The following is a 27,274-nucleotide window of genomic DNA, read 5'->3' on the forward strand; positions in this document are numbered from 1 at the left end:
ATCCACCCGGTAACATCCGTTCACAAAAGAAACGAAAGCATTTGAAGTTTTTTGAGATATGTGATGCAATCCAATAATCAACTCATAAATTAAGATTAATTATACTTTTGCATGAAAAATACAATCCGAGTGACCGAGTCCAACTAATCTAGTGCATATAAGAAGAGCTAGGTTGAAATCTTCGAATCAGACCACCACATGTAAAACACTTTGGATATGTTTTTCTGTGATATTGATTGTCTTAGCTACAAATTAAGATATGGCATGAAAATATCGCAATTAATGAGTAATCTTAATAAGTGGATCAAAATATAGAAGATTGATCATAAGTTTCATTGAACTTGGAAAAGAACGATAGATAGGTGACTATGTTTTCTGAAATACTATGAAAAATTAAATATTGATTGAGTTAAATATGACTAGCTTAAGGATGTTAATATAGGTGTTCTAGGGCATTTTTTTGTATTTGGCGGCCTATAATGGTACTATATGTTTAGTTTCCTTATATCCTAGTGTGATTTAACAAATCAAAAAAATCTTAATCAGAAAGTGTCATGAGAATAACATTGTATGGTGCAATGCCAAATCAAAACTTTGATGTATGAATTGTAGCTCATGATAGGAGGTCATTAAAGCATCAATCAAACAAAAAGGAGAGTTTGTTTGATAAAATAAATATGCAGCCTGCATCTTTATGGATCTCAAGACAAGGATGTAAGTTCCACACATGGTATATAATTTTTGGTCAAATTTTGGAAGGGCGGTTGCAAGGTACATCACAATTATCTGAAATCAATTACAAGTTACTATTTGCACCATATATTTGCAAGCTTATATAGGCTAATCAGCCAATTAGATTAGACTAATCATATGATGAGTCCATCCAATAAATAGATTGGATAGATTCAAGACAAATTTTAAAATATAATCGGTTAGAAACAATAAAATGAGTGGGTGGAAAATAATTGACCACTGCTTGTAACCACATGAAAAGACGAAAAAGGTATTAAAAAAAATTGTAATGAGAGCAAGAGATCCTTCTCAAAATAATGAAATCATTTTTATATTATTTTTTTCTTTATTTTACTCTAGTTTTTAAGGTAAATCTACAATAAATTTAAGTAGCATTTCGTTGCCTCAAAAGTTGAATTCAAAATAGTTGAATCCGATCCTATCTTCTTCAAATTCCGGCCACAGGCCGGTGGTATGCTGCGCAAATTTCCTCATGCCACCATTTGCTTGGTATCCTGATTTCAATCCAAAAATCTGGGAAACAGTTATACCTACGAGATAAATATCAGTTAATTAAAAAGGACAAAAAGCACCACACAGTGGTAAATGTGACCCATCACATGCATTTACCATTTATTTTCGAGGTCAATTGCTTCAACTATCGTTGCATTACATGTTATAATTGGAAACAGCAACCTCATCCCACATTCATGGAATGCAAACATCAACAATAGTAAAATATTGAAAGCCTTCAAGCCAAGAGCTCAATCCTATTAAAATTGATGAAGACTTTCAAGGTCATCCGGGCTAGCCCAATATATATATACTGGGCCTGGGCAGCGTGACCCACTACGTGAACCGGTTTCTGTCTTGATCGCCAGGCGCCAGCCCGGTTAACAAAGTCGGTTTACTAATAGACCTTGCGGCCCGGCCTACTTCTAAAGCTATTTTAATCCAGTTTCTCTCTCGAAAACATGCTCTTCCCCTCGCGCCGGGCTATCTGGATCCTTCGCCCACTTTGGAGGCATCGGACCGCAAGGAAGGTTATCGAGTTTTCTCCACCTCTCTCTCTCTCTCTCCGATTCTTGCTTGGATTATTCCTTCACGTTTCTCTGATAGATCTTTTCATCTCCGCTTATCTTGTCCTCAATTAGAAAGAAAATGTTATCCTTTTCCGTCTCTCGTCTTTTTCGTTGAGATCAAAGAGTGTTTTCATTGGATTGCTGTTATGGGGACGTAGTGTCGAATGTGAAAGAATTTCCAGAAATCGTCCGGTTGATGGTTAACGTTCGTTTCCTGATCGGTTCTTGAAATTTTAATTTCCAGACAGGTTCTTTTTTTAGGTTTTTTTTTCCTTTTCATGACGTGGGTGTAAAAAGATCGGATCTTTTTCGAGTTTCTTGGAATTAATTATCTAGGATTGGTGATTTATGGGCTGGGTTTTGGGGGCAGTGATTTTTCTTCTTTTTTTTAAAAGTTTTTTTTATTTCTGAGGACATGCTTTGCTAAATTTCCAAGATTTGCAGTTTTTATCTATTTCGAGGACACACCCATGGTCATTATATGCTTTCTTTCATAACTGCTCATTGCTGTTGTAACACGATGTATTTTTATTTGACTGACACGTGCAATGTTCTTTTTTCATTATATTGTTGTTGTTCTTTTTTTCCTGACATTTTTCCTCAAGGTTTTTCTAATCTTGAAAATGATAAATTGGTTCTCCTTGTAATATTGTTGCTTTTACTTTAGGTTTAATTTGGTCCAGTTTTTCTACAGATTGTTTTTATTTGTGAAACAGATAATTCCCTCTTTTGTGATATCCTCACAAATTACAAGTATCTGTAAGTCATGCGTTTTAAAAAATGTGCACAATTTGTTCCCATGGGTTTTGATCAGAAGTGAATGGATGATAAATTTGGCTTGAACCAACAGAATAAGTAACTTTCTCATATGTTCGCTTAACTATTTAGTGCCTATATTAAATTTTGTCTTGGAAATTTTTTCATTCTTTCTCTTCATATGTGTAATGGAAGTCCTAATGGAAAATTCTAATATGTAGGTTTTCCCTTTCATTTCTTGGCATGATGTCTCTAACAGCTGGAACAGTACCTACACTCACAATTTCATTTAACAGATTGCCAGGTACTTAATTTTACAATGTCTAAGATGACTAATTATTGATTGGACATAGAATAATTCTGAACTCAACATGGATATATGTAGGTTTCCTTGTTCAATTTGTTATTTGTGCCCCTTAGGAGATCTGTAACATATTTAAATGAAGATCTTATGCATGCAAGATGCAAAGGTGATTCACATACTTAAACAAGCGATTCATACCACTTTGTGAGGTGAAAAAAGATCTCTAGGATGATGTGAACGTCAATTAGGTGTTTGAACATTGTAAGCATTTTTTTGGATGTGATGTGCCTAAGAATTCCTTGGTTAGTTTGTGGTGATTATTCTCCGATGGATACATACAACTTCTGTTCCTTGTTAGTTTATGGTATTAGTTTGTCATGAACATTGAAATTGTCATTAACTAAAATACAATAAATGTATACTCTATGATGACATGAAACATGATCTTTGACTATTTATTTTTAAAAATTGTGACTTATTGGATGTTTCAGTGTGAAGCCTTTAAATGATAAATTAAGAGGCCCTTAATAGTACCGCACTTCCAAAATGATCTTATTCATTTTTTTGGCTTGTCATGTGCGTGAGAGATTCCCTTTTCTCTTTTGGGCCTTTTACCCCAATTACCTTTGGGACAAAATTGTCAAAACCATTGTGTGAAGCTACTGAAACTGAAACTAATGCTTGGTTGAAATCAAGTGTTTGAACTAACCAAATGAGGCTCCACTTTCAGTGAAAGATAATTAAGCAAGGAATAAGTAAAAATATAATTGGTGATGTTACAACTCTCTTTGGCCAGGAATTAAGCATTTCTCTAGGTGATGGAGTGAGTCCTTGAAATCTAGTTTTCAAACCCACCAAAGAAAAGCTAATCTAATACATGATAATTAAATTAGAGAAGGAACAAATGTTCTTTTTGAAGTTAAATAAAAAGAAAAGCAAAAGCAGAAGATAGGTGGATATGGCTGCTCTTTGGAAATAAAACAAAGCATCACACTAGGTTCTTAAATAAGGTCTTGATGAGCAATGCTACCATGATGGTTGAAGCGGACAGACAGGTCTATTGAATTGCACTATTAAAATAGGAGGAAACTTTTTTGGATAGAAGAATCTTCATTTAATAATTCAAGCCAACCTTTACAGTGTATGGCTTTGAATTTATTGGTATATTGGAGGTTTTAATTGTTAAAGCAATTTAAATAACCATAACCATTGCTACAATCATTGAGCCTTGTTCCATCTTCTAGAGGTCAGTTCTGACTTCTGAGAGAAGAATATGAATATGGTACTGAGAGAAGTAATTTGATCTGCAATAGAGAAAAGGATATATGCATAATCAGCATGCTATAATTGCTGACATGTATGCTGAGACGATAAGAAATATCAGTAGTAGTTGTTGTGAGGCATGTGTAGTTTCAAGAATGTTGGGTTTACAGTAAGCTTCAGTGCTGAACCTACGTCTCTAGATACCAGTTACAAGGGAACATACTGCTAATGTTTAGGAAGATTAGCTGTGGTGAATGATATTTGCAGACTACGACAGGGTTTACTGATCAGAAGAGAACAATATTAATTGATACTTGCTAGAGTTATGCTAGATAACTTTTTAACGTAAAGACCTAAAAGTTAGTACAGAAAAAACAAAATATGGGGAATGTAATTTTTGATGGGAACATAAATGAAGCTGAGGCTTCAGACAAAATTATTGCCCAAGAGATACCCCAGTATGGTCAGTTTCATTATCTTTAATTTATTTATTCTAAAGAATGGAGAGATGGAGAAATCAAATAAAACTAGAGTTGGTTGGATGAAGTTCTGAGAGGCTTCCTGGGGCAATATCTAGTTGACACACTTCTTAGTGACATGACAAAAAGTCTTAAAACCAAAACTCAAGTCTTCAAATGTTTTATGGTTCATAAGCATCTGCAGCAAAGAGGGTTTGAGTAAGCAAGATAATTATGATAAAAGTGTTTTCATTGAGATGGATATATGATGAAACAAGGATAGAATAAGCAATGTGTGCATAAGAGGAAATGTAGGAGTTGCACCGAAAAGAAATGTATAAATAATGGAGAACTGATTGAGCAAATAGTATGCATGTGCAACCATGGTCTTAGGAGTCTAGTAAGAAAAGTGCTTGAATACTTGTCCAAGGATATCTACAAAGAAGACGAGACGACCTTGTCTTGCATGGATGACAGTTGTGAGAAGGATTATAGCTCATAAACATTGGAGGTGGCCTCGTAGGAACAACTGGAAGATGATGACTCGTAAAGCTAAAAATGAATATTTGGGAAGAGATTTGATTGTAATTGTTATTTTTTTTTCTTTAAGATGATCAATTACATGGATTGTCAATTTATATGGCACTCCATGCAGTTACTGCCTAACTTGATTCATAGAATAGTCCTATACTTCTTATATTTTGAAGCCCAAATGGATGAATATGGCTGGAATCTCACAGGCTTATTCTACAACAAAATGATTTCTTAGTGGCTTGTATAAATATTAGCAAAACAAGAATTTATCTGTAGATGTTAGAAGTTTTTTTACAATTAAATGCCAGGAAACACTATTCTTTGCTGTCGATTTGGAATAAAAAGAAAAAAAAATTAAAGGAGAGAAGGACAAGTTTTTCTTACATTATTGAGTAGGCATCTAATGATAAAGCAAGGAAGCTTTTGTGAAATTGTATTCATTTATTAAAGTTGTCTTGACTGATGATTAAAGTGCTCTGATGTATTACTTCGTGTATGCAAGATGTATCATACGATGGGTTTTTGATATGATATGGAGAAAGTACCTATTTGCCATCTATGATGTCTTATGTCATACCAATTTATAGCACATTTGCAGTACAAGATTGTATGCATTTCAGTTTTAAAATCTGTGCTAACAGCTTTGTTCTTGTTCAAAATAGTTTTGAACTCTTCCCATTGAACTTATTTTCAAAAACCAATCGAGGTTCTAAACTATCAACCCAACATGGCAATAACAAACTTGTTAGTCTACATTAGACCAATGGTTCGAAATTGAGACAACTTATAATTTATAAGTTTCCAACAATACTTTGTGTACGTGATCTTCCCATGATACTTCTAATGCACGAAATGCTACAATGTGTTTGTTAATCTGCCAACACAATCATGCAACATGATTTAGCGTATGGTACCATACCGTACCGAACTAGATGGTAAAGAGCATACTGTACCATACCGATTTAGTACAGGTACATGGTACATGAGGTAAACCGATACTCGGTACATTGAACCAGCCTCCATACCAGACTTACCGATATAGTGGCGGGGTGACACCGGTACGAGGCCTGGTACCAAGATGGCGTATCTTGATTTAGTGTGATAAATTACTTGGCACTGTGGAACACATGTTAAACATTATTTAGTGTGATAAATTACTTTTGAATAATTTATGATCTTATTTTCCTAAAAATAAGCAAAAACTTATTTTTGTTTGCATTTTATTTTTTTAAAAAAATCATATATCATAGCTTCCCAGTCTTGAATCTTTTTATAGACTGGTGCTTCTTTTCATGCCAATGCATTCCAGTTATCAGCTCTGTGCTACATGGTGCGTGTACTGTATTAAAGGCATAATTCACTCCAGTTTGGTCATTAGTCTTACCGATTAAAGCGCATAAATACTTTGACCGCACACACCGAAGTTTTCTTATCAGATCATTGATAGGTGAGTTTTGTAAGAAAACTTGGTAAGAATGTTATGGTACCCTCTGACCATTGAAGAGGAACTTACGCCTCCTCTAGTAGAGCGACATATTGGGAAACTTGTTTTTTTCTCAGCATTTGTGCGCTTTCAATAGGTATTCTTAGTCAGCACTTGGTTTACCTCCTAATTTCAAACAGTTTAGCACTTGGTTTCTCGTTACTTGATGAATGCTTATTTTACAAAACCTAGCTGTTGCTGTACCATGGAATAACTCTGCTCGGTGGTGTTGGACTTCTTAATGGGTATTGTTGCTGGAATTTCGACCCGGGGGCGACCACTGGGCCAGGAAGGAGGAGCTCTGGTGGAAATCGGCAAGCGGCGGTCCGGCGGCGTGCGACGTCCTCCGGAAGACCTGCAAGAAACCGGTGGCTGGGGTTTCCGGCGTCGGCCCTCCGATGCTTAAGTCAGAGGGGGCACGTGTATGAACAGTAGTAGTCAATTTTTAGAGTTTCAATCTTCCAGCCCCCCTTAAAATGGAGAAGTTCCCCTTTTATAGAGAGAGGCTGGATTACCTGTGATGTGACGGGGCAAACGGTCTGTCGTACGATTGGACATGTAGTGGAAATTAATGCTCGATCGTGTGAATCAATGCTGTTACTGTAGGAGATTAGGCCGAAGTTCTCAAGTCATCGTGGAGTCATGCCATCATTCGTAGCCACGCAGGTTTGCCGTGAGGGGCTTGGTGTCCGTAGACAACAGAAGCCATACGCCTTAATTGTTGAGTAGGCTGAGTGCCTGCAGGGGCCATGCGCTTTGATTGTTGAGTAAACCGGATGCTTGCAGGAGTCATATGCAGTGATTGTTGACGAAGGTAAGGCGTGGTTTTTTCGGTCGCGCCGCGGGGGGATGTGACCACAGCGCGCAAGTCGGGCGTCTTTGGGTTGGTAGAGCTGCTCGGATGCTTCTAGGTCGGGGGAGGTCTGCTCGACCGCTTACAGGCCGGAGGTCTGCTCAGTCAGCTCCAGGTCGGGGGAGGTCTGCTCGGCCGGCTCCAGGTCGGAGGAGGTCTGCTCGGCCGGCTCCAGGTCGGAGGAGGTCTGCTCGGCCGGCTCCAGGTCGGATGTTCATGCAAACGTGGCGACTTATATTTTTCCCCCAACACTACCCCCGACTTTCGAGCTCGAGCTGCTCGCAGACTCGAGCGCGGGAAGTAGTTTTGGCTGTGTTAATATGGATTAGGGGAATTTTGAATTATCGCGCGCTTCAAGGCGCTTTTAATGGGCAGCGTCTCCTTTTTCGGAAACGTTCCATCAGAGGGGTACCTTTTCGTTTTTCGAAGCGAAATAGGAAAAAAATCATTATTTTTATTTCAAGTAAAATAATAGGAAAAAATCCAAATTTTTGTGTGTACTAGATTAAAATAACTGGCATAAAGATTATTATTTTTATTTTTCCTGATCGATTCGGTAAAGTAAAATAAATCCATGGGAAAAAAGATAGAAAAATTCTTTTATGATCAAAAATTCATTCATCTCAGTTATTTCACAAGAAGAAAAAGAAGAAAACAAGGGTTCTGTTGAATTTCAAGTATTAAGTTTCACCAGTAAGATACGTAGACTTACTTCACATTTGGAATTGCACAAAAGAGATTTTTTATCCCAAAGAGGTCTACGAATAATTATGGGAAAACGTCAACGGCTCCTGGCTACAGAGAAGGTGGTCGGCATCAGCGATCTCATTGTTCGAGTCCCCCAACGAAGGTGAGACCAACCTTATTATGATTAGCGAAGTCCTTTCCAACTCCGTCGAATGGTTTCACTCCTCTTTTCCCCCTTGTGTCAGTTCTTTATCAGTCAGTCGGCATCGTGGGCTCATGATGGGGCCACACGATCCGACGAGGCGCTTCCATATTCGAAGCGTCAGCTCAAATTGAATGCGGCACTTTAATTTTCAGGGTTGACACGTGTCATGATCCGGACGGGAAGCAGTGCTCCGCTTCGCAGATCTGGGCCATCAGAGGGATTTATATATAAATCCCTACTTGGTTGTCTCTGATTTCTTTCCCATTGTCATCCTCCGTCTCCTTCCCATCTTCTTCCTATCTCCTTCCCAGTCCGAAGCGGCGGATCCTCCATTACCTCCGGCGAACTCCCAAAGGTGTCCTCTTCGTTTGCTCGGAACCCCTTCTTTCTCCCCTTCTCTCTCTCTTTTCTTTTCCTAATGGGTCTTGGTCCGGATGAAATCAGGTCCACAATGAGTGAGGTAGAGGTTGAGATGGCCGAGGAATGGTTTTTTCCTCGGCGAGGGTTCCGTTTGGAACCCGCTGGGTTGGGGGATCGGGTAACGAACCCCCCGGTAGGTCGGATCGGAGTGTATTTGGAGGCACTCTGGGCCGGCCTACGGTTTCCCTTCCATGGATTCGTGAACGAGTTGCTCGGGGAGTACCAACTCGTCCCGGCGCAACTTGCTCCGAACGCATGGAGGACGATTATCGGGTTTCTGTCCTTGTGCATGGCATACGGGATCCCGACTTCCGTGAATGTCTTCCGGCGGCTCTTCATGTTGAAGTCCAGTCCGGGAGATGGGGAGTGGCTCTATATCGCCCTTCGGGCGGGCCGGCCGCTCTTCCAGGGTGCTCCGACGTCCATTCACGATTGGAAGAAAAAGTTTTTCTTTTTGGGTTCCGAGCGGACGTGGGGGTTCGACCTTAGGTGGAGGCAGAGCCGATTCAAGACCGCCAACAAACTCCCCAGGCTTTCCACGCGCGAGCAGGGGATCCTTAACGCCGTTCGTGGCCTCGGGGATGGTATTCTTCTGAGCGGCCTCGTGAGCGAGGACGCTCTAGTCAATGTCGGTCTGAGCTCGGCGCGTCCTCAGGGTAAGGGTAGTAGTAAAAAGGTTTCCTTTCTTTTTCTTTTTGTTCATAATATTTTACTGATTTATCTTGCTCGTCCTTGCAGACATCGCGAGGATGGTGACCAAGAGCGGAGCTTTGTACGCTCGGTTCTGAAAGAGGGCGGCCAAGCTCGAAGGGGGCCTGCCCGAGCCAAAGAAGAAGGCAAAGGTCTCGGCTGATGGGGCCGCCGAGAAGAGCGCTCCCCGAGTTGAGCCCTCCGAAGCTGCTCGGAGGGGGGGCTCGAGCTCCGAGCCCAGGAGCTCGGTAGGAGAAACTATGGCGCTCGCATGCCCGGCGCCAATCTCGCAGGTCCCTGGTCGGCCGCTTGTCCGACCCGAGCACCCGGCATCCGAGCCGGGCAGCAGTCGAGGGGTCGTGAGGCCGCCCTCGCCGAAGGCGATAAGGCCCGGCCTCCCTGACCCACCGGAGGACGAGGGCCAACAAGAAAGGCGGCCCTACATTCCGGAATGGACGGTGTTCGAGGGCGACTCAGCCCTCGAGAATGTTGAGACGGCGTGGCAGATCTTCCGCGTCGCGCTCCTTCCAGCCGATAGGGCGAAGATTTAGGCTATGAGCCTGAACAATTTTTTGGAGTCAACTCGCCTCTTTGCTGTTCGGGTAAGTCTTCATTGTTTACTGTTATTTATTCCTTACGCTTTTAGCTTTTATGCCCTAATTCTATTCTCGGCCGAATTTCTGTCTTGTTCACAGCACCTCCACGAGATCGAGACTCTGATCTCGATCGGTGCGGACTACAAAGAACGAGCTCGTCGGTGTTTACGGGCGCAAGAAGAGGCCGAGAATAAGCCGGCGGAGGTCGAGAATAAGCTGGCAGAGGCCGGGCTCCAAAAGAAGGAGCTTCTGCTTAGAGTGGGGGCCACCGAGGACGAGGTCCACATTCTGACCGCAGAGCTCGAGGAAGAAAGGGCCGCTCACGCTCTGACTAGATCAGAGGTGCGGGCCGCCGAGGCTCGTTTGTCCGAGGCAAAGTCCCTGCTCGCCGTCCGCGAGTGGGAAATAAAGAATGCAGAGCAGAGGACCGAGCAACTCGAAGCTCGGGAGAAGGAGGCCCGGGAGCAGGCCCAGAACGCCGTCCAACTCTTCTGTGAATCGGAAGAGTTCCGCGACCTGCTCGAAGAGGAAGCCGTGAACGGGCTCATCCAGGGCTTCAACGACTTCCACAACCAACTGAGACGGCTCTGCCCCGACTTCGACCTCGACCTGCTTCAACCGGGAGCAGGGGTCGAGGAGTCGGAGGCAGATGACTCCGGTGAGGCGAGGGCTCGGGCGGTTGAAGAAGCTGCTCAAGAGGTCGAGGCCGCTGCCGAGGAAGGTCCGGCGGGAGCACCCGAGGCTGCTCCCGAGGTTGCTGAGGACGGCCGGGCCGAGACCGCCACGGAGGAACCAGCCGCTGCCGAAGGTCCGGCAGGAGTTCTTGAAGCTGCCCCCGAAGCTACCGAGGACAGTGGAGCTGAAGGGGTCCTGGCTGCTGGCGCCGCGCTCGCCCCTAGGGTTCTCTTTTTTGTTTTGTTATCTTTGTAAAGGAGGATGGCCTTTATGTCTGTTATACGGCCGAGCCTCAATTTTGTACTCAGCCCTCGGGCTTTTCTTCTAAATGAATTTCCTTTTCCAAGTTTGTGTAATTGATTTGAGTCTCGCTTCTCAGTAGATCTAGGTTTCTTCGGGTTCACTTGAGTTCATGGACTCGGGCTCTGCGGTTTCAACCACGTTCGTTACGTAGTTAGACTTAGGTTTGGCATGTTTGCCAAGTCCCTGAATTCGGGTCCTAAGTTCCCGCTGCTCGGACCTTCGACCAGCGATATCGCTGTACTTAGGTCCTTGGGCTCGTCAAGCCTTCAAGCTCGGCACTGAATCCTGCCGAGCCCTAGAACCTGGTCGCTAACCTGACTCAAATTTCATCCTCCGTGAGCTCGGAGCTCTAGTTGCCGAAGCGGATTGTCGGACCCCTCCGAGCTAAACAAGCCTAGGTGCAGGTCCGATGCAGGTCCCCGAGCTCGGGATCAAATTTCGCCGAGCTGTTGGTATAAATCGAACTAGGGTTTACTGACGAGCGGTGCGCGCGGGGTCAATGAGGACAACCCGTGATTGACCCGGCGAAGCACCCCGACGCCGGTCGGGACTTTATTTAAGCATTCAGTCGATGCAAAAATGAATCGAGTACTGATTAAAATGTACCTTTTGTACCGTTGGTGTCGAGCGTCTTACGCCGAGGTCGGCAGCTTTGTTCCTCGGCGAACTTTTGGGGATGCTCTTCTACTCGGGGTCCGCTTTCTGGGGATGCCGACACACTAGGAGAAATAGTTGCCGTTGGAGATCCATGTGGGCGTTGCCTTGTTGTCATCCACGAACATTTTGGGGGCACTTTATCAATCACGAACGTTTCGGGAGCACTTTGTCGATCACGAACGTTTCGGGGGGCCGCGAAGGTACTGCCCCGTCATCCCGAGGTCGAGGGAGCTCGGGCTCACTGTCGACTTGTCGGGGCATCTCGACCTTAGTCGAGGAGGCGCTACGGGGGGCCGCGAAGGTTCTACCCCGTTGTCGGTGTTGAGCGCCACGGAGGGCCGCGAAGGTACTACCCCGTCTTTCCGAGGTCGAGGAAGCTCGGGCTCACTGTCGACTTGTCGGGGCATCTCGACCTTAGTCGAGGAGGCGCTACGGGGGGCCGCGAAGGTACTACCCCGTTGTTGGTGTTGAGCGCCACGGAGGGCCGCGAAGGTACTACCCCGTCTTTCCGAAGTGTCGAGGGGTCTGGGTACGCACTGTCGACACTCGGGGCATCCCGAATTGTCGGGGGATCGTACGCGAGATCGAGGGGTTTGGGCACGCTCTATCGACCTGCGACGCTTTCCGAGGTCGAGGGGTCTGGGGACACACTGTCGACCTCGGGGCATCCCAGCCTTTGTCGAGGTATTTAATGGAGATCGAGACTGAGCTCGATATTGGCACTTCGGACTTCCGGCCAAGGCGCCCGGTGTTGCCTGGTTAATTGTAGTATCCAAGCAAGGTCGTATGCACGAGCCGGGCCGGGTTGTCTGAGAATCACGAAACATTTAGTCATCAGGGGAAATGCAGCATGGTTAGATGATTGCAGATAAATTACTGTAAAAAGGTGAAACTCATGCTCCGATCAGAGAGAACCCCTTGGGGTCCTACTGGTAATACATCTGAAGGTTTTCAGAGCTCCAGCTTCATGGAATGGGGGTCCCCTCGAGAGACTCCAGCTTGTACGCCCCGGGTCGCTGGACGCGCGCGACCCGGTAGGGTCCTTCCCAATTCGGAGCCAACTTTTCTTGCTCGGTCGGCTGAGAGGCTTCAGCCCTTCTGAGGACGAGGTCCCCCACTTTGAAGGATTTGACTTTGACTCTGGCGTTGTAGTATTGCGCCGTCTTTTGCTGGTACCTCGCCATGCGAACTCGGGCGGCTTTCCTTGTCTCCTCGATTAGGTTCAGGTTGTTTCTGAGCTGCGAAGAGCTGGAGTCGGCGTCATAATGCTCTACCCTTGGGGAAGGGAGCCCGATCTCCAATGGGATGATGGCTTCCGTTCCATATGTCAAATTGAAGGAAGTTTCGCCGGTGGGTACACGGAGTATAGTCCGATAAGCCCACAGGACGTTGTATAGGTCTTCGATCCACTGTCCCTTGGACTGGTCGAGCCTGGCTTTGAGCCCCTGCAAAATAGTACGATTCGTTACATCGGTTTCTCCATTTGTCTGAGGATGCGCGACCGAGGTTAAGCGGTGGTCGATGCCGAGCTCGGAGCAGAACTTTCTGAAGCGAGCGTTGTCAAACTGGCAGCCATTGTCTGATATGAGGATGCGGGGGAGTTTGAATTTGCAGATTATTGACTTCCAGACGAAATCCCGCATCTTCTGCTCGGTGATCCGGGCGACTGGCTCGGCTTCCACCCATTTAGTAAAATAGTCGATGGAGACGACCAAAAATTTTCTTTGCCCGGTTGCCAGGGAAAATAGTCCCAGGATATCAATTCCCCACTGGGCAAATGGCCAGGGAAAACTTATCGAGGTCAACAGGGCCGAGGGTCGGCATTGGATATTGGCGTTCCTCTGGCATCGGTCGCATCTCTGGACGAAGTCTAGCATATCCTTCTGGAGTGTCGGCCAGTATCCTTGGCGCAAAATCTTGTGCCAGTGCTCGGTCTCCCAGATGATTTTCACAAATTCCTTCATGGACTTCGCGCATTGCATAATCCGCCTCTGTCGGGCGGAGGCATCTGAGGAGGGGAGAGATAAAAGATCTCCGATAAAGCTTGCCTTCGTACAATATGTACCGAGCGGCTAAACGCTTGACTCGGCGAGCCTCGCGTTCATCACTGGGGAGGACTTCATCTTGCAGATAGCTGATGAGCTCGTCCATCCAGCTCGGCTCGACTTCAATGCAAAGGGCCGGCTCGGGTTCCTCCGTGCTGGGCATTTGGAGATACTCCAGCGCTGCTGCTTTGGGGAGCTCGCTCATATGGGAGGACGCCAACTTCGACAATTGGTCTGCCCTGAGATTCTCCGACCTGGCAATGTGTTGGATGTGGAAGGAGCTCAGAGTCGAGATGAGGTGTCGCACTTTCTGAAGATACTTCTGCATTGATGGCTCCCTGGCTTCGAAGTCTCCCAAAACTTGGCTTACAACCAGTTGGGAATCGATGAAAACCTTCAGGTTCTCGACCTTCAGCTCCTTAGCCAACTTGAGTCCGGCAATAAGTGCCTCGTACTCCGTCGCATTATTCGAGGCAGGGAATTCGAAGCGCAGAGGTTGTTCTGCAACCACCCCATCCGGGCTGGTGAGGATGAGGCCCGCTCTGCTACCCCCCGAGGTCGAGGAGCCGTCCACATGCAAGGTCCACGGCTGTTCCGAGGGCTCCTCCGCCGTAGGCATGGGCTCGGGCTCGTCGGGCACAGTACACTTCACGATAAAGTCGGCGAGCGCCTGAGCTTTAATTGCTGGCCTCGGACGATATTCAAGGTCAAATTTTCTGAGCTCAACCGCCCACTTTGTAATTCGACCAGCACGATCTGATCGTTGCAGGATCTGCTTTATCGGCTGGTCAGTCAGCACGGCCACCGTGTGAGCTTGAAAATAGGGCCGGAGTCTCCGAGCTGAGACGACCAGGGCAAAGGCCGTCTTTTTCAGCTTGGAGTATCGGATCTCGGCATCCCTCATGACCCGGCTAGTGTAGTATACCGGTCTCTGAAGCTTGCTCTCCTTTCGGACCAGGACCGAGCTCACTGCAACCGGAGAAACAACCAAGTACAGATAAAGGAGCTCACCCTGCTGAGGCTTTGTGAGCAAAGGAGGAGAGGCGAGAAGACGCTTAAGCTCTTCAAAAGCTTGCTGGCACTCCACCGACCACAAGAAGTTCTTCGGCCGCTTGAGAGCCGCGAAGAACGGGAGACAGCGCTCGGCCGACCGGAAAACAAATCTTTCGAGAGCTGCGACCCGTCCAATAAGCCGCTGTACCTCTTTAACTGTCCTCAGGGGCACCATCTCTTGGAGCGCTCGGATCTTCTTGGGATTGGCTTCAATTTCCCGTTGGGTAATCACGAAGCCAAGGAACTTGCCTGAGGTGACTCCGAATGCACATTTTGCAGGATTGAGCTTCATCTGGTATCTCCGAAGCGTGGTGAATGCTTCGTCGAGGTCAGCCACAGCCACATGATCCTTCGCCATTCGACTCTTCACCAACATGTCGTCGACATAGACCTCCATATTTCAGCCTATTTGGTCTTTAAAGATTCAGCTGACCAGCTTTGATAAGTTGCTCCAGCATTCTTTAAGCCGAAGGGCATCACTTTGTAGCAATAGGTGCCCCCGTCAGTAATGAAGGCTGTCTTTTCTTCATCTTCTGGCGCCATCCGGATCTGGTTGTACCCTGAGAAGGCGTCCATAAATGTCAACAGCTTATGTTCCGAGATGGAGTCCACAAGCTGGTCGATGCTAGGGAGTGGAAGCTGTCCTTCGGGCAAGCTTTGTTCAGATCGGTGTAGTCCACGCACATGCGCCATTTTCTGCTAGCTTTTCTGACAAGGACCACATTGGTGAGCCACTCCGGATAGGATATCTCCCGGATGAAGCCGGCCTTGAGGAGTTTGTCGACTTCCTCGGCCGCCGCTCTTTGTCGTTCCGGGGCGGCGCTCCGCTTCTTTTGCCGCACGAGCTTGCAGGTCGGCTTCGTTTGGAGCCGGTGGACCGCGACCTTCGGATTTATCCCCGGCATATCAGCGGGCGACCAGGCGAAGATGTCCATGTTGGTCCGTAGGAAGCTGACAAGGCGATCTCTCTTGCGAGCATCAAGCCGGAGCCGACCTGCACGGTTAGCTCGGGAAAATTTTCTCGTAAGGGAATTTGGATAAGTAGCTCACCGGGCTCGACTCGCTTCTTCTGAGGGCCGACCCGTGTCTCTAAAGTTTCAGCTGAGGGCTGGTCATCTGGTGCCGAAGTTGACACTTTGGCCGATTGCTTCGCCTCGTGGGTCGCCATGTAGCATCGCCTTGCTACCGTCTGGTCCCCACGGACTTCGCCGACTCCTTGGCTGGTGGGGAACCGCATAAGTAGGTGGCAGGTTGAGACCACGGCTCGAAGAGCGTTGAGCCCTGGTCGTCCGAGGATGGCGTTATAGGCCGAGGGCAAACGCACCACGAGGAAATCCATCCTCACGGTACTTTCTCGGAGGGCGAGCCCAAACGTGACCAGGAGATCGATCTCGCCCTCCACTAGAGCTGAGTCTCCAGTAAATCCGACCAGCGGGGCGTTCATCCTCCGTAACTGCTTCTCCGTCATCCCCATTCTAGAATAGGCGTCAAAGTACAAAATATTCGCCGAGCTTCCATTATCAACCAGGATACGTTTTACATCAAACTTGTTTACGACCATAGAGATGACCACAGCGTCATCGTGGGGAGTTTCAACTCCCTCTAGGTCCTCATTCGAGAAAGAAATGACTTCAGAGGTGCGGGGGCGCTTTGGAAGAAGCCTTTCCTCAGCTGGCTCTCCGGCTGGGGCTCCCCTGTCTATAGTGTTGATAATGCCAGCTATGGGTTTGTTAGCATTTGGCTCTCCATGCTGCTCGGCGTCCTCCACTGGCCTTTTCTCTTCACGCCGGTTCCGTACGAATCGGTTAAGCACTCCTCGGCGGATGAGTGCCTCGATTTCGTTCCGGAGCTGGAAGCAGTCCTCCGTATCATGACCGTGGTCCCGATGGAAGCGGCAGTATTTCTTGGGATTGCGCCAGGCCCCGGGATCCTGCATCGGGGGCGAAGGCCGAAAATAATCCCGACCCTCGATCTCCATGAGGATCTCAGTCTGAGGAGCGGTAAGGGGAGTGTAATTTTCGTACCTCCTGTTGGGTATGCGGGACCGCGGTGGAGATCTCGGACGAGGCGGGGACCTTGGTCGAAGCGGTCCCCGTAGCCGGGGTGGACTCTTCAGACGAGGCGGGTTCTTGGCTCGGCGCGGAGACGGGCTTCTGGGACGGCCGCACTCCTCACGACGCCTCTTTTGCTTTTTGGAGGTCTGCTCGGCCCCACCCCGTCTAGAAGCAACGGCTTTCTCGGCTTCCGCGTACTTCCGCGCCCGGACTAGCATCTCGGTGAAGTCAACTGGGGAATTCTTCTCGATGGAGAAGAGACACCTGTAAGACCGAGCTCCAGTCTTGAGTGCCGACATGGCTATTGACTGGTCAAGCTCGCGGACCTCCCAAGTTGCGGCAGTGAAACGGTCCAGATATTCTCTGAGCGACTCTCCCTCCTTTTGCTTTATGTCGAGGAGGGAGTCTGAAGTCCGCCGCTGGGATCGGCTGGCAGCAAAGTTGGTGGCAAACTGCCTGCCTAGCTGCTCGAAAGAGGAGACCGTGTTGGTTTTCAGCCCGGCGAACCAAAGCCGAGCTGCTCCTCGAAGCGTTGCCGGGAAGGCCTTGCAGAGCATGGCCTCCGAGGATCCTTGCAGTGCCATCAAGGCCTGGTAACTCTCCAGGTGATCGAGAGGGTCGGTCATGCCGTTGTAAGGCTTCACTTGGGGCATCTTGAACCTCGACGGGATCGGCTCATCCTCGATTTGTTGGAAAAAGGGGACCTCGTGGTAAACTCGAAGTCGCCCTCGTGTCCCGCCCTCCTGCCGTGGAGCGCTTCGATTTGGCGCTCTAGTTTCTCGACTTTTTTGTCGAGCTCGTCGCTCTGGGGGATCGCCACGGTGGTCTGCTCGGGCGCAAGTTGCCCTGGGACTGACTCGACCTCCGACAGTTGCGGCCAGTCGCCTGGACCTCTCACTGGGGGTTCTCTCCAGGAGGATGCTCGGGCGTGGAGATCTTGGCCTTGGGGGGCCGGTCCACTTAAAGGGGGCACCGCCTGAATCGGGGCTTGAGAAAACGGTGCTGTCGGGACGCCCCTAGGTTGCAGGCCTTGGACAGCAGCAGCCAAGGCCTGAACCTGCTGCACCAAGGCATCAAACTGTTCCGGCCGAACTTGAGGAGTCGAATCGGCCGGAGGTAGTGAGTTCTGGACAGAGTGTCCAGGGCTAGGTGGAAGACGTCGGGAGGCATTAGAAGTTTCCTTGCTTCTCAGCTTCATGGCCGCGACTCGGGCCCTTCCTCTAGCACCAACTGTTGCTGGAATTTGGACCCGGGGGCGACCACTGGGCCAGGAAGGAGGAGCTCCGGTGGAAATCGGCGAGCGGCGGTCCGGCGGCGTGCGACGTCTTCCGGGAGACCTGCAAGAAATCGGTGGCCGGGGTTTCCGGCGCCGGCCCTCCGATGCTTAAGTCAGAGGGGGCACGTGTATGAACAGTAGTAGTCAATTTTTAGAGTTTCAATCTCCTAGCCCCCTTTAAAATGGAGAAGTTCCCCTTTTATAGAGGGAGACTGGGTTACCTGTGATGTGACGGGGCAAACGGTCTGTCGTACGATTGGACATGTAGTGAAAATTAATGCTCGATCGTGTGAATCAATGCTGTTACTATAGGAGATTAGGCCGAAGTTCTCAAGTCATCGTGGAGTCATGCCATCATTCGTAGCCATGCAGGTTTGCCGTGAGGGGCTTGGTGTCCGTAGATAGCAGAAGCCATACGCCTTAATTGTTGAGTAGGCTGAGTGCCTGCAGGGGCCATGCGCTTTGATTGTTGAGTAAACCGGATGCCTGCAGGAGTCATATGCATTGATTGTTGACGAAGGCAAGGCGTGGTTTTTTCGGTCGCGCCGCGGGGGGATGTGACCACAGCACGCAAGTCGGGCGTCTTTGGGTTGGTAGAGCTGCTCGGATGCTTCCAGGTCGGGGGAGGTCTGCTCGACCGCTTACAGGCTGGAGGTCTGCTCGGTCAGCTCCAGGTTGGGGAAGGTCTGCTCGGCCGGCTCCAGGTCGGAGGAGGTCTGCTCGGATGTTCATGCAAGCGTGGCGACTTATATTTTTCCCCCAACAGGTATTCTCATTCTTCATATTTCTAATGCCTTAAATGCACACCAAAATCAACTATTAACGGACGTGGAACTCCAAGCTTTCCGCAGCCAGTGTGTCTCCTTTGCATTCCTCGTGCCTGTCACTATTATGTGAAAAACAACAGTTTTCTTATCATAAACTCCCCGACATAACCATTTTTTCTTAATAAAATCTTTTATGGAAAGTCTTTTTTCCCTTCTTAAGTTTTGCATTTCTCTTCCCAACTAATAAAGTGGAACTCTTTTTGGTTATTTTTCTATTTTAATGTTTGTAGTGTTTCCGCAAAACCTTGTTATGCTTAAAATTTATCAATTTTGATTATGCTCAATCTTGCCTTAACTTGAGTTTTGCCTATAAAAATACAAAATGCAATTATTCTGTTTGGTTTTCAAAGAACAAATTATTTAAAGATCTAAGTGATGGTCTGAAGAGAGTCGTGAGGATCGAAATTTTTTTTTACTCAATATTATTTTTCATTTTTCTCTTCTGTGCCTTTATGGGTGCATGCTTTAGCTTGTATGCATAACAGATGTCATAGATGTGATGCTACAAGCTGCAAAAGAAGTCATAAAAGGACAAGTAGGAGGGCAATTATTAAGTTATTTTTCCATCTTTGGTGCTCGTTAAGCGAGGAGGAAGAAAGACAAGAAGGTTTTATAGTATTTGGAGTCCAAGAATAACTGAAAAAAGAAACTAGAGGGCTACAATGGGAGCACCCAATGCATTCTAAACACGAGCATGCACTGTTTCAGGGGAAGAGCACTTTAAAAAGAAAGTGTGTGTTTGTGTCAGAACTTTTTTTGTTGTGTTATAAAGAATGTATCTGTGTCTTTGACAAAGTTGTAATATTGATCATTTAGGTGCATCTTGTATAATCTGATGGAGGAACTATTTGGTTCATTTCCAAATCTTGGAGTTCCCAATGTACAATGAGAACTATTAGAAAACATAATGATAACTTTGGGAATCTAAATGTAATTCAGCATCATAAATAGTTTCTGAAAGTTGCAGTCATCTTTTCCCATAATTTTAATGGCTGGTATATATCCACTTTGATGGAGGGAAAGGAAGTTAAATCTGTGTATTGTGGAGTAGTCTTGGGACGCCTTTTGCATCTGGTTGAGACCTCTACAAATTGAGAAATTGGTTTTGCACAACGTGTTTATTGAGATCAAGAAACCATTAGCTAGAACTTTGCCAACTTCAAATTTGAGAGCATTGAGCTTATGGATTTCAAATAAGTAGTTTGATGCTTGTTGAAAACCTATATGCTTTAGGTGTTCCCTTAGAACATGGTATTTCTAAACCAATTTATTATTCCATTCAACTTCTGAGCATTTGCAACTAGCTGGAAGTTGGGTAATGCACTTGGGTGGATAAATTAGTATTTAACGCCATCTTGAAACTGAACATACAATCATATACCTTGATTTGCTAAGAAGGCATAACGTATCTTTGAAGCTGATTATTTCATATCTCAGTTTCATAATTTTTGTCTTGTTTTCTGCTTCTTTGTGGAATAGCTGTTATATTCATATTCTTTATTTCCCCCTTAATCCTTTGTTGATTAACATTAAACTATATGACCATGTGATGCAGAAAAAACAAAGATCTTGCAGGCCCAGAGGCTCCAACTTACCAAGTCTGGTATTGCAGTAACCTACACCAAATTTCAGCCATTTCAAAACAGACAACCCATTTTGCATGTTCAAAGGCTGCGCTCTACTGCAGTGATCTGTGCTGCTGCCTTGGTATGTGATTCTATAACTTTTTCAAGTCAAAAGGAAATGATAAATTGGGCATGATAAAGTCCATGATTTTTATCCATAAACATGAAGGATGTTATCTTTTGCCAATTAGCAGAATGACTCAAAAGTCTGGTATTAAATTCTCTTGATTGATTATAAAAATCTCCTTAATTCTGTCTAAGGTCTAATTGTTGATGCATCTATCTTGTCAAGCATCTGGTTTTATGGAAAGATTAAAGGCGTATTTTCAAAATTTAAACTTTTAGATGGCTTATCTGATTTTTAATATGTTAATTGTGCTTCAAAATAAGAATGACCAAACATATATATATCTGTCTATGGAATAGGGCATGTAGATGCATGCATGGAAAGCACATCGAAAATGCCCTCAGGGCATGTGGAGAAGTTCCTTCAACCCTCAGGACTTCCTCCAGGTCTGTTTGGGGGGTAAGCTTTGTTCCATTTGCTTTTCCAAACATCATAAGCAAGACTATGAAAAAATATGGCTTTCAGTTAAGAAAAAGAAATAGAACTTTATTACAAGCTAGAGGATGGTAACAATTAGATCTAGAAGTGCTTATTTGCAATGCTAGGTTTTGGAATAATGAGTAGGTTTGGGTTTAGCTAGGTACTGTTCGTAGGTGGAATCATTCTTTTAATTCATAGGAGGCATTTTTCTTGATTCACCTCAGGGAAAGAAAAGAAATTAATAGTTTGTCAAAGGCCAAGGTATCAAGGGGAAAGATGCGGCATCAAAGAAAAAATAGGAAATATACAGGTTTTGCAACTTCTCGTAATGGAAGAATGGCAGAAAACAAAGAATGCAGTTCTCCTTATTTCTTGTTCTGTTTGTATTTTCATTTTCTTGAGTAGGTTCTTGGCTTTGTTATTTTAGATTTTATTTTATTTTATTTTATTCTTTGGGGTGGAAGCGAGCCTGGCTGCTTCTCATTTATTTCTATGTGAAAGAAAAGAGGTGGGAAATGTTGTTTTCTGAAGTTTTGATTTTTAACACACGTACAACAAAGCGGAGAAGACCTGATATGTATGCATGCATGCACACACACGTGTGCATACACCATGCATGTGCGCTTGGAAGAAAGCATGGATGGGAAAATGTCGTTTTGCCAAGTTTTGGTTTTAAACACACACACACATACTCTCTTTCAACACACACATACTCTCTTTCAAGAAAGCGAAGAGAGACCTGAAAACACAAAGATACACACACTTCTAAGAAAGCTGAGAGAGACCTGACACATGCATGTGCCTGTATGCATGCATATAAACACATGGATGTGCACATAGGCACAGCGCAAGCACCATGCCTGCATGCTTGGAAGAAAGCAGAGAGACGTGATACACATACTCACACTTGGAAGAAAGCAGAGAGAGAGAGAGAGAGCTTTGCTTTGAACGACCATGAATTGAATTGTTTCCTTAACCCTAGCAGTTAATGTGGTGTCTGCAGACCATGGTAGAAGTTCACACATTATATAGGTTGGTCCCTTTATAGTTGTTTTAAAGTGCATGCAGACCTAAAGAATTTTGAATTTGACCCATTGAATCCAAATTTTAATAGCCTGATTCATAGTCTGATCTTAAAATAATGCACAATCTGGTTTTGAAAACTTACCTAAAGGCAGGATTAAGGAATATGACATTATTCTTCAAATTTTAACATTATTATGGCAAACATGCGAGTCTTAGGGTGTTCAAGTATGCTAAATCTAGTTAGTTGAGAGGGGTTTGGGTCGGACACTAGAGGTAGAGGATGGTGCTTTTTTGTGAGTTCATACCAGGATCCAGGGAAAGGCTTTTTGCTCACCCCGCGAATTGGCTTTAGGTCATGGATATGGGCCTCATGTAAGGTTTTAGGGGGTTGGCTCTGCGGGAGAGAGCCTTTACAAATGTTATGTCCTACACTTCATAGGATGGTACCCATTCTTGGTGTCTGAGCATGTGGATTTGAGTACTGAAGGGCTATTAAGTTCAAAGAAACAAGGATGTTGAGTGGGAAGCAATGGGGAACTTCTAGAGTTCTTGCTAGTTTTTGGTTTATGCAGGATTAGGGTGGATAATGGTGTAAATTTAGTCTGGGGACAGACTCTTTGCAGTCAACTGCTGTTTATGGTTCTTTGGTCCTCTCCACGTCAAGTGATTCTTTTTCAGCCATCCAAACTATTCTTCTAGTGTAGAAGATATTGGGCGTTCAGAATACAACTGGCTATCCTTACATACGAACAGAAACAGTTCGAGGATCTCTCTATGCTTTATGAATCCTTTTGACAGATGTGAAGTGTTTAATGATGTCATTAGAGTGTCTTGAGTGTCTCCATGCTTGACATTGCTTCAGTTGAAGTTGGACCATTCCAGTTCTTATGGTAAATTATTTGTCAATGCTATTCTGTGGCAACTGGACTTTTAAAGGACATGGTCAATTAAATCTTTCAGGGAATATAAACCAGGATCATATTTAATCTAGATTCCCAAGACTACATATTTGAAGAGATTCTGATACTGGACTGATGGTCTGTTGGTTTTCTTGTTGCTGATGGGCTGTCTTGTTAGCATCGATTTTTTTTGGACTGTTGCATGGCTATGGGTACGATTGCTGCTGCTATTATATTTCTGAATAAATGTTCTTGAGGAGGACTTGCTGATGTAGCAAAACTTGGATGATATTCTCTGCTAGCTGGATCACTTTGTTATGTTTCTACTGTTGGTTGCTGGTAGTGCTCTTATTTTGCATAATGTTGTCATATGCTTTTCCTGCTGCCATTTTAGTCAGTTCCCTACTTTGTCCGGCATTCTCTTGTTTTGCATCTTTCGGAATACTTGGTGCAACTTTGAAATCAGCAATTTGGTGGACAAAAAGTGGGAATCATGTGACTTCCACAGTTTTTTCTGCGAAGCTTTTGTAGCTAATTTAGTTTCTTTCAATTTCCGTTGGCTCACGGTTGATTTCATCTTCTCATGTATCTGACCTACCGATCTTGATTCCATTTTTTTTCTGCGTACCTGTCCACTGTATCTCTGTTTCTTTTTTTTGGTACCACGGCGGCTCAATCTCTGGTTATTTTTGAATGCAAGATTCTTCTTGTTGGTGCTTGTATGTCTGTGTGCAAAACTTGACATTCATTCAAGTTATTTTTGTTCTTAATGAGCCTATTATTGGTAAATTTCTTATTACTATTGCTGCAGAATGCAAGATGTGCAGCAGAGCAAACACAGACTGTCACACGCCAGTCATCAACAATCACTCTTGCTCCCATCCAAGGTAATATTAAACCAATTTTCTAAAATTACTGATAAAAGGGGGAATATGTATTTTTCCTACACCTAAGACTGAAAGTTGTAAAATGGCAACTTGCTGGCATATTATTTTGCTTTCACCAATTTTTGGATCAGACAAGAAAAACTGTATACTTGTGGATTTCAGGAAAAGAGAAATCACCAGAGCTTGATGATGGGGGTACTGGACTCCCACCTCGTGATGATGGCGGTGGTGGTGGTGGCGGTGGCGGCGGTGGAGGTCATCCTTGGTCAGGTGGTTTCTTCTTTTTTGGTCTGCTTGCATTCCTTGGCTTCCTGAAGGATCAAGAGAGCGAGGGACCCTACAGGGAGGGTAGGAGGAGATGATTGATCCAACCAAGATAATCTGCCGTTGCAACATGTACGCATTTCTTCTGCCAAAGAAGACAATAGAAAAGAAGAAAAAGAGAGGGCGATCAAATTATTTTATTTCCTACATTTTTAGGATCTGTTAATGCAGAAAAGTGCATTGAAGACCCACTGAATATGCTATCAGTAAAAAAAAAAGACCCATTGAATAGAGCTGCAATATAAATGGTGATGTTTTGGTTTGGGGGCAAAGGTCCAGCTTGAACTGAAAATCCTTACATGCATTTATTCTCTAATGGGCCGTCTTATTTGCGTTCTTTTGGTAACAATGGGCTGTCTTGTTATTGTACATGGTGCAACATCAAATCTTGCCCTCCAAATTATATATGTATTATTTGTTTGATATTTTATTTGGATGTGATATTGGATGCCTAAATGGCCATGATGAGTTGTTGCTGCTTTAGTCCTCAAATACTGATACTATTTATCCTAGAATTCAGTGATCTGGAGGTGCAAGAGCCTACACGGCAGAACAAAAGAATGAGAAATTGGAAGGTCAATGAGCAGCATGATAGGAGCCGTTGCTCAAGAAGGGGTTCTACTACAATCTACAATAAGCTGTCCATGCTTTTGTAGTTAAATTTTTTATTTTATTTTATTTTGATAGGTTCTTCATACAATCCGTGTACGAATATACCTAATAAAATAAAAAACACAAGCTTGAGGAGTGTCTGTGGTGGCTCCTTCTCTTCTGATCACAGGGTGTACTCTGAGTGGTGGTCCGTGCTCTTGCCCCTCGGCCCTTCCGGAATTCACTTGATAACCATGGCTGAATCACCCTCCAGGATGATCGAACTGGCCTGCAACACTTGTCACGCATGTCGAAAACCTGCCCAGGCAGCTGGCAACTCCGTCTTCGGAACCGATGTGTCGAACAACTGGTAACCATCCGCTGCCACCACTTTAAAGTGCGGGCTCTGTATTATAAAGCCCGCACCGTCCCGCGTACCTCCATCCAGCATCGACCCGTCGAAGTTGACCTTGAAGAAGTTCGGGGGTGGAGGCTCCAAGATGAAAAACACCATCTGAGGAGCTGCCTAAACAGAGAGAAAACTCTAGATGTTCCGAGTTGTCAAAGATCTATCTGAAGAGTGGGTAGGTCTGATCTCTGTCGCCTGCACTCGAGCGGAGTCCGCAACAAACCTCGGTAACGTTTTGCGCTCGCCGAAAGTACTAGCGTTCCTTGACAGCCAGATCTGATGCGCTGTGCAAGTCGCTCTGATGGCCTCCTGACATGTCCGCACCAACCACTGTCGCATCACCTGTAGGAGCTGTAGCCTCTCACGCCAGGCCTTCTACAGAATCCCTATCCACTGCCATGTCGACCTCACCCATATTCACTGGAATAGCACATGGTCCACCGACTCCTCTGCACCGCATATCCCGCACTCTGTGGGGATCCCCAAGCCATGCCTGCTCAGCACTGCTCTCGTCGGAAGGCGGTCCCACATCACCTTCCATAAGAAGAGTGCTGCCCTCAGGTGAAGCCCGAACCTCCAGATCTAAGTACAATCTAGCCCCGGCTCGTGCTCTTGCTGGATAACATGGAAGAGATCTTCCAATCTAACACTGGCCCTGCACAAGATACCTCAAACCCTGACATCTGGCCCTGCACATCTTGGTACCGGAAGGGACCAGATCCTCTTAACAAGGTGTATCACGAACAACTGTCATTATCTGGCCTCGTCCCACTCTGCCTCTCCTGGTGCTACGAGGTCGCACACCCGCAGCCCCTCCACGGCCTCAATATCAACCATGGTCGGCCAGCACCTCGGGGGAAGGGTATCCACCCATGGATCACCAGTCACATAGATGCTCCGTCCATCGCCTATCAGCCACCTGGTGTTTACCGATGCAGTTAGCAAGTACCTCCTGATCTTGCACCACATGAAGGAGACTCTATGACCACTCCGTTCCACCTCTGAGCCCCCTCGACCATATCTGGTTGCCATCCCCTAACTCCAGAGCCCAAGTGGCTCTAACATAAACCGAACTATGTACCGAGCAATGAAAGCCTCGCGCCTCTCCAGAAGGGACTGCACCTCTATACCACCCTCACTGGTGGGAAGGCAAACCTGCTGCCAGGCCACCAGATGCACCACATGGCCTCCACCATGTGACTCCCACAAGAAGCTCTGAAGAAGTTGCTTGATCCTCAACAGAGTCGTTTTCGGTACCACAGTGTTGAACATGAGATATACCGGCATGAATTCCAACACCGATCTGACCAGTGTCAATCTTCCCATCATGGATAGAGATGACGCCCTCCATCTCTCCAACCTGCTCTGGATCCGCTGCACCAGACCCAAGTACTCTGCCACCTGTAGTTAAATTTTTGAGTGAAAGATAAGAGAGGTAATTTTGAGATAAAGTATGGCCAAAATTTGAACGACGCATCCCATTTTCAAAGATGCCCCGTCAAAGTGATGAAGACAAATGGTAGACTAAGTTAGGAGCAACTTGCAAATTGCTACAGATAAAGCTAAAGTTCGCGGCCCGATTCAGAATAATATGGGAGTTTGAGTTGATAAACAAAAATTTTACATGAAGATTCATTCAATTATTTCAAAATACTGTAAGTTACTTCTTTTCCTAACTCGTGAAAAAACACAAATTATCTATCCTGTAAATCTTCATAAATCCAAATTGCTTCATTTATATGTATGGAACAAGTCAATATAAATTTTGATATTGTATTACATAAAATTTTAAACTTAAATCCAGATTCAAGAAGAAAACAAATTATATATCAGTGAGTATAGAGGAATAAAGAGATGAGAAATGGTTGTTAAATGATTTGGTTGATAAAATTGCCTGGAGCTGTTACCACTATCCTGGATTTAAGCCGGAAGAACGGCAAGACAAAAATAATAGTTAGAAGAGAAATTAACGACACCAACGGGACAGCGGAAAGCACATAAATCATTTTCTGA

At 45.5% G+C, this 27,274-nt stretch overlaps 1 protein-coding gene and 1 long non-coding RNA gene across 2 annotated transcripts; both read left to right on the plus strand.

Moving 5' to 3' along the window:
- Positions 1–1,675: 1,675 nt before the first annotated feature.
- LOC120110900 (protein YELLOW LEAF 1, choloroplastic-like) lies at positions 1,676–24,717 on the plus strand. The gene is made up of 5 exons (XM_039126863.1): positions 1,676–1,775; positions 2,792–2,874; positions 20,509–20,660; positions 23,862–23,937; positions 24,100–24,717. Exons 2-5 carry the CDS (start codon positions 2,814–2,816, stop codon positions 24,297–24,299), a joined length of 489 nt encoding a protein of 162 aa, XP_038982791.1. The 5' UTR covers positions 1,676–1,775; positions 2,792–2,813; the 3' UTR covers positions 24,300–24,717.
- LOC120110902 lies at positions 2,881–20,495 on the plus strand. The gene is made up of 2 exons (XR_005512019.1): positions 2,881–6,857; positions 18,893–20,495. It is a non-coding gene; the product is annotated as an uncharacterized LOC120110902 (long non-coding RNA).
- Positions 24,718–27,274: the final 2,557 nt, after the last annotated feature.

The sequence above is a fragment of the Phoenix dactylifera genome, chromosome 1, assembly GCF_009389715.1.
Source record: "Phoenix dactylifera cultivar Barhee BC4 chromosome 1, palm_55x_up_171113_PBpolish2nd_filt_p, whole genome shotgun sequence".
NCBI classification, from domain to species: domain Eukaryota; kingdom Viridiplantae; phylum Streptophyta; class Magnoliopsida; order Arecales; family Arecaceae; genus Phoenix; species Phoenix dactylifera.